At 34.2% G+C, this 7,268-nt stretch overlaps 1 protein-coding gene across 2 annotated transcripts; it reads left to right on the top strand.

The window, feature by feature from the left end:
• The first annotated feature begins 757 nt into the window (after positions 1-757).
• Positions 758-5,128, top strand: LOC114391692 (myosin-binding protein 7-like). 2 transcript variants are annotated; one of them, XM_028352673.1, is made up of 4 exons: positions 758-1,259; positions 1,528-2,975; positions 3,575-3,621; positions 4,488-5,128. In XM_028352673.1, the coding sequence occupies exons 2-4, from the start codon at positions 1,716-1,718 to the stop codon at positions 4,594-4,596; spliced, it is 1,416 nt and encodes a 471-aa protein (XP_028208474.1). In that variant the 5' UTR covers positions 758-1,259; positions 1,528-1,715; the 3' UTR covers positions 4,597-5,128. The 2 variants fall into 2 exon arrangements, with proteins under 2 accessions (XP_028208474.1, XP_028208470.1); XM_028352669.1 differs by having other exon boundaries at positions 760-1,259; positions 1,528-3,032.
• Positions 5,129-7,268: the final 2,140 nt, after the last annotated feature.

Below are 7,268 nucleotides of genomic sequence, written 5' to 3'. Positions count from 1 at the left end.
AAGGCAACATATGTGTGGACTCTCTAGCAAAAATGGGGTCTTCGTCTACTGATGCTCTCACCATTTGGAATGATTGCCCTGAGCAGATTTCCTCTTTGTTGTTGGATGATTCTTTACGTGTCACTTACATTAGATTGTAATTACTAGTTTGTATGATTCTTTCTTTCCTCATAAAAAATATATATTCAAATTCTCTTTCATTTTACTCTGACTCCATTTTATTATTTTTTTATTATATCATCTGTTATTTTCCAATTTCTCTCTGTTTTCTTTTATTTTTTTTAAATCTTTTTTTACCTTCCACTTTAACCAAAAAAAAAAGGATGCAAAACTTTTCAAATATTTAAGATATATAATTTATATTCTATCAAATTGATAGAGATTAGAGAGGGATAAATTATTTTTTTGAAAGAAAAAAAAGACAAGATAATTGTACAAGAGTTTGATGGATATACACTTATATTATAAATCAATCTTATATTATCGTTTAAGAGTTTGATGGATATATACTCATACTATAAAATAGTCTTATACCGTCATTTAATAATAAATGATAATTTGAATTATTTTAACATAATTATTTTAAAAATTAAAAAATCATATATAATACATTATGATTATAATATCATTACATAATGTTTCTTCTTTTAATAATATTATAATACGAAAGAATAGTGTGCATTGAAAATAAAGAAAAAAAAATGTTGTAAATTCTGACAAAGCTCCCATAACAGCCCACTCCCTCAATCCTGGCGTTTACAATTCACACCGTTCAATTTGATCTCTCCCTCTCTGTTCTTTTCTGTCTGTCTCTTTCTCTTTCTCTCTCTTCGGGGAGCGAGATCAATCAGCTACAGCTTCCCCCCACAAAAACCAAAAATCAGATAACCCAGATAAAAACAACTCCCAAAAACACAAAAAAATAATTAACACAATTAAAAAAATATCTAGAGTTCTGAATAACAAAATTCCCTCTTCGTTTTTTGTTTTCTTTCTCTTTCAACTTTTTCCTTCCCACCAAACACACACCATTCCCGCTCCTCCATTCTTTCATTCCAAGAAAGTCAGGATTCAACTGTTCTCAGATTGGTACCAGCTGGTGCACCTTTTTTTTTTCTTCAATTTTTTTCGAATTTTTTTTGGTTCCTAATTTTATCCGGAGAAGCTAAATTTTCCGGGAAAATTTGTGTTTTTTTTTTCTCCTCCTTGCGACCTTCGCCGCCGGCTGCTATTGATTTGTCAAAGGCAACAACTTCGAGGTGGGGTTTTTTTTTTCGTTTCCCTCTTTTTATTCTTGTTGGGAAATTTTTCTTCTTGAATTTCTTGGTTTTTTTTGGGGGAATTAGGTTATGGGGTAAGGTTTTGAGGTTGTTTGCAAAAAGGGAAAATAAAAAAAATCGATTTTAATTTCGGGGGTTGAATTTTTCTGTTTTTTTTTTTACCTTGTAGGTGCAGTTTTTATTTTTCTTTTGTTGATTTTGTTGTTAGGTTTAATTTGGCATCGTTGTTTACTTTTTTTTTTAATAGGTGTTTTGCCTGATTTGTTGATCCTGCGGAGAAGGTGCTTGGAAAGAGGGAAGGGAAGGCAGAGGGAATGTTATAATAAATCCCAAATTTCCAATTGATGAAATTTTTATGTTAGTTGATTTCTTTTATTTGGTGAAACGTTGTTGGTGATTTCAAGTTGTTTGAGGGTTTTGAATGCATTTTGATCTATGGCTTCGGAAGTAGCCCCATCTTCCGGGGATTTGTTGAAATGTTGCAACTGTGGATGCGGTTGCTCCTTGGTAGCTCATTCTTCGGGGACATGGATGCGATCCGTTAAACGGAAGCTTGATGAGTTCAAAATGGACGGCCAATTACCCATTCCTGCGATTGCGCGGATTGAAGTTGAGAATGAATGTGTGGCCTTACGCGAGATGGTCAGCATGCAGCAGAGAACCATTCAGGATTTGAATGCTGAGTTGGAGGAGGAGAGAAATTCTTCATCCACAGCGGCCAACGAGGCCATGTCGATGATATTGAGGCTGCAGAGGGAGAAGGCGGAGGTTCAAATGGAGGCTCGCCAATTCAAGCGTTTTGCGGAGGAGAAGATGACGCATGATCAGGAGGAGCTTCTATCTTTGGAAGATTTGCTCTATAAGAGAGAACAGATAATTCAGTCACTTACCTGTGAAGTTCAGGCTTACAAACACAGGTTGATGAGCTTTGGCCTTACTGAGGACGAGGCTGAGGGTGATCAATATGAACTTCCAACCTATGAATATCCTCCTTTGAAGTGTAATGTGATGCATGATGGTATGGATGCCGGTAATGATGACACTGATATAGAGAAATATGCCTTTGGTGAAACTCCAAGTGACCGTTTGAGGAACTTGGAAAATAGGATTTCTCAAATGGAGAAAACTCCTACTTACAGCCGGATGGATGGGGATTTTACAGGAAAAAATATTCTAGAGAAAGTGATTGTTGGTCAGTCTCCAAGACGGATTAAGCATTCTAGGAGATTTTCCAGTGACTCAGCATCTTTGAGTGGGATAGGAAAAGAAATAGGTCCCGAGTCTATGATGGACTCTCCCAAGCTCAATAGTAACTATAGGAGAGATTATTTCTCAGAGTCAGAGGATCCTTCCAATTTCAAGAAGGTACACAATGCATCAGATGGTGACGATATGAGCGACAGAATTTATACAATTGACTCTGTTCATTGTGGGGCACCATATAATGGTTTCACAGATTCCAAAGCTGGTGGTTTTGAAGATTATGCAACCACTCCTAGGGAGTCAGGGAATCATGCTACTGATTTTGAGGATCCCTACATAAAGAAGCTTTATATGAGGCTTCAGGCCCTTGAGGCTGATAGGGAATCAATGAGGCAGGCAATCATTTCAATGCGCACGGATAAAGCACAGGTGGTGTTACTGAAGGAAATAGCTCAACATCTGTGCAAAGAGATGTCACCAAAAAGAAAAATGGCAAGGAAACTGTATTTTTCTGGCAACTCTAACTCTTCGTTTGTTTCAATTTTTAAGGTAATTTAAAGATGAAAGTAGTTAATAGCAATACGTTTTATGTATTTCTTCCATATATCTGATGGGGGAAGAATCCATCCTATTTAATCTATCCATCTTTTTGTCTCAGGTTTGCATTTAAATAATCAATCATTGTTACGTCATTCTGCTTATCATTGCTTTGCCTTCGTTTAAGAATTTATTGCAGCTGGTTTTCAGCTGAGCTAAGTTGGCTTTTCCAAGTTTATGAAAATGCCTTACAAGCTAACTAATGATGTTAATTAATGCATGAAATGAAATGCCTTTCATTTAACAGCAGAAATAGTTCATAGGCTGTTTTTCCTTTGTCCTCTTGGCGGTTTTGTTTTCCCTCTTTGTAGTAGACATTGCCTTTGTAACACCCCTCCTCTAAAAACAAGAACTCCAGCTATTGTATGAGATGCAGTGGGTGCCGTCTGGCTATGCATGCTGTTTTTTTAATAATTGCATTATCGAAACACATGTATATATTTGATGAAAGCTTTGAAAATGGAACTTATGCCATTTGATCTTCTTGTGTTCAGTGGATCTCATCAATTGTTTTCTGGAGAAAGAGAGCTCATCAAAGCAAGTAAGTGACAGCTACACTTTTTCTGATTGCTTAAAATTATATCTTCACCTGTTGCAAAATTATTTATAACTTTGTCTTGTTATATGCTGGGTGATTTACTGAAGAGGGGGCAAAATTAGGCATAATTCATAACACTCTTATAATAAAATATTAAGAATTTAGTCATATCTTTATCTTGGAAGGTTCACCATTTGCCTTTGAAACTTTATTACAGTGGACCTGGATAATCGAATTATTGAGTGTATTTAACATGCATTGGATTTGGTGTTTGGTCCTTTTTTTCCTTGAGTTTTTCTTTTCCTTCAAAGGGAAAGTTGGACCAAACAATTTTAGAAAAGCTTTTAAATTTAAAAGTAGGGTTTTCTGAATGAAGAAAACTCAAAAACAGAGCTTCTATAGAAGCTAATTGATGGAGCTTCTACTTTTGTGGAAACAAGAAGCCTAAAAATGCCGAGTCAATTGATACCATATACGGAAACATCTAGTCTTTGAACAGTACTGTATTGAAAGATACAAGTTCTGTGAAGGGAGGGATGTTTCTCAGTACTGATGATCACATACTGATACAGTTCCCTCAAAGCATAGGCACTTTATTCAAATAGCAATTTCATTCTGATGATGTTTGTTAATTATGCATCCAGGTTTGAAACAACACAAATGACCTGTGAAACCACCCTATAAAAAGATATTAGCAAATTTCTATAATGTTCTCCATTAACATGCTACTATTTTCTTATAGGATGGTTACATAGGTTATGTGCATTGTTTTAAACCTGCAAGGGAAGAGAAATGTTTGTTACTGACATCGTCATAACCTCGATGATCCTTGGCAAGAAATTATCCATCTAAAATGCTTGTGACTGTAGGTACATGTTTGGGCTACCGCCTGAGAGTGTTGGCTTGCTGATGCTCCTAGACAAGGGAATGCATGCAAGGCCGTGGAGATGCGTTTCGAGTACACAAGTGGGGGATTAACTTTTCAATTCCCTAGTCAAATGTGGGAGCAACAACTGAATTTTAGTAACACTACTACGATGAGATTTTGTTTTTTCCTGCATGGATCGTGAAAATTGGTGTGCTGTGCAGTGTTCTTTTATTGATATTTACGTGAAAAATGAGTGTAATTTGTTGGTTGATTCGTGAAACTTGGATATGATGTGACATACGAGTTTTCTCACTCGTGTGGTTTGTTGGAGTTCAGTGCGAGGTACATCTTTTGACAATCTTGTATATAACATATTGCTGCAAGTTTTCTCACGCTTCATGCAATGTTTATATCCAAAATCTCAGTTATTACTAACTGCAGCTTTGTGTAGTATTTGTTGCCCATTCAAATGTACGTACCTTCGGCTTCCAAACTCGCACATTCAAATCTTCAGTGATGAAGGGATGGTCGTGCATGTTATTATAATCATTAGTTCCTTTACATTGATTAAATTCATGTATGGTAATGTAAATTCATTTATTAAATTCATTTGTTTTTTATATAGATTTGTCATGTCTTTCATTCTCTTAGCAATTGGTCAAAATATTAATTATGTATATTTTAGGAGGTTGAGGATCAATGATTGGAGACCCCCATGTTTTACGTTTGCTTCCATCCCCCAATTTTTTTCTCCCTACTCTGAATAAATGGAATTTGTTGTGAATTTATTAATTTAATATGAATAATTTTTGTACATAAGATTATAAGAGGCACAGAACTTTGACTAAGGTACGTGTACAATGAATTTGTAGCTGCTCTTTGTTTACCATGTCCATTCTTTTGAAGTGTTGACCTAGTGGATAGTATGTGATAGGTTTGCACATTTTTTTAAAGAATGAAGTATGTTTGACCAAATTTGAGGGTGGCTAAAGAAATGCCAGTGCCTTTATTATGTAAATTGAGTTTGAATTTTATTAAAGAAAAAATGGAAAAGTTTAAGTTATAAAAAGAAGGGATATATTTTGGCCTTCTGGTATGTTGGGACGGAACTAGGTAACTTTAATTAGGAAGTCGAGGTTTTAAATTGTGGAACAAAAATGTAGTTAAGATTTTAGAAATTTTTACAACTTCACGTTTACCACATTTACAAAACTAAATTTAATCCAAAAAAATTAACGTTTTATGTTATTTTTCAATATAAAATTATTGATTCATTATTTTTTCTTGTTATAATTTTTTTTAAAACAATTAGGAATAAAATCAAAATAATGAGAACTAACATAAAATCTAGATGTCCTTAATAGACATTGAGCAACTGGATTTGCTTGTCGACGTACAAACTGTATAAAACAATTTTCAATAGCTTAAACGAAAACATCACAAGTTTTTTCAAAATTGCACCAAATTCTCTCAATACTAAACAAAAATATAAAAAATTCCTAATATGTAAACTGCTCAATTTTCTTTAAAGTGCCAATTGATAATTTATAATATATACATATAATGAATCCTAAAACACTCTTCAACATACTCAAGGTTTGAATGTGTATTTAGATAGATTTTCATTATGATGTTTTTATTCTTTTACGAATCTGAAGTTTTGAACAAACATTCAATATTCATTTCATTTGCAATTTTTTAGCACTAACCATAGCATTTACAAAATCTTAAATAGCATTTGCAGGACACAACAATGAAATCACATAATCACTACCTTCCACCGGCAAATTTCTCAGTTTGGTGTCCTTTTTTAAACTTTTTTTCAATCTAGGACTGTTTTTAAACTTATTCCACGAGGGTGTTGTTTTTTACGTGGAGGGCATGCAAAAACGCCATCTCCATTGGCGCTTTCGTGGGGGCTTGACATGTGGCATGTCGCCACTGCAACTGGTGACACAGGCAGCGTTGTCGCCATTGGTATTGGCGTGTCCAGGAGGCTGAATGGAAACGCTGGTTTGACCAACGACTTCAGCTTTGTAGGCTTCAAGTGTAGGCTGCAACAGCTGCAGGTGCTCAGGCGTAGGGTCAGGAAGGCGCTGTCCATGCTGGCGAGTTGGGTCTTGGAGGATGTCGGCATCCGTGGTAGCGCGTTCAGCTTGATGGATTTATATATCCCAAAGTGCAGACGAGAGTGAAATGCTTGTGTCGAGAAGGTGAAAAAAGAGGGTGCTTTGCTTGTGTCGGGAGAGAGGTAGCTGGTGCTGATCTTAGGAACATTGTGTTCTTTCATTTTCTAAAAAATTTGTAAGTTATATATTGAATATATTTTGTATGTTTTATTTATGTAGATGTTTATATTCTGATAAAGGAATAGTTTTAGGTACTGTAAACTAATAATTTTATGTAGTTTAGTTTCAATTCTTAACGTTATATAGTAGATTAGATTTAGTTTAAAATTTTTATATGGTAAATTAGGAATAGTTTTACATACTCTAAGTTATTAATTTTATATGGTAGATTAGGAATAATTTAAATTCTTATATGATAGATTAGGTTTAGTTGAAATTTTGTATATAATAGATTAGAAATAGTTTGAAGTACCGTAACTTATTAATTTTAGATTAGTTTTAGTTTAAATTTTGTATATGATAGATTACATTTAGTTTAAATATTTGATATGATAGATTAAGAATAATTTTATATACTGGAAATTATTAATTAGGTTAGAATTAAATTTTTTATATTACGTTAGTTTTAATTATTATTAGTTTCATATGTTATA

The sequence above is a fragment of the Glycine soja genome, chromosome 2 (genome assembly GCF_004193775.1).
Source record: "Glycine soja cultivar W05 chromosome 2, ASM419377v2, whole genome shotgun sequence".
Lineage (NCBI taxonomy): Eukaryota > Viridiplantae > Streptophyta > Magnoliopsida > Fabales > Fabaceae > Glycine > Glycine soja.
The sequence above is the reverse complement of the archived record's forward strand: the minus strand, read 5'-3'. Positions and strand labels throughout refer to the sequence as shown.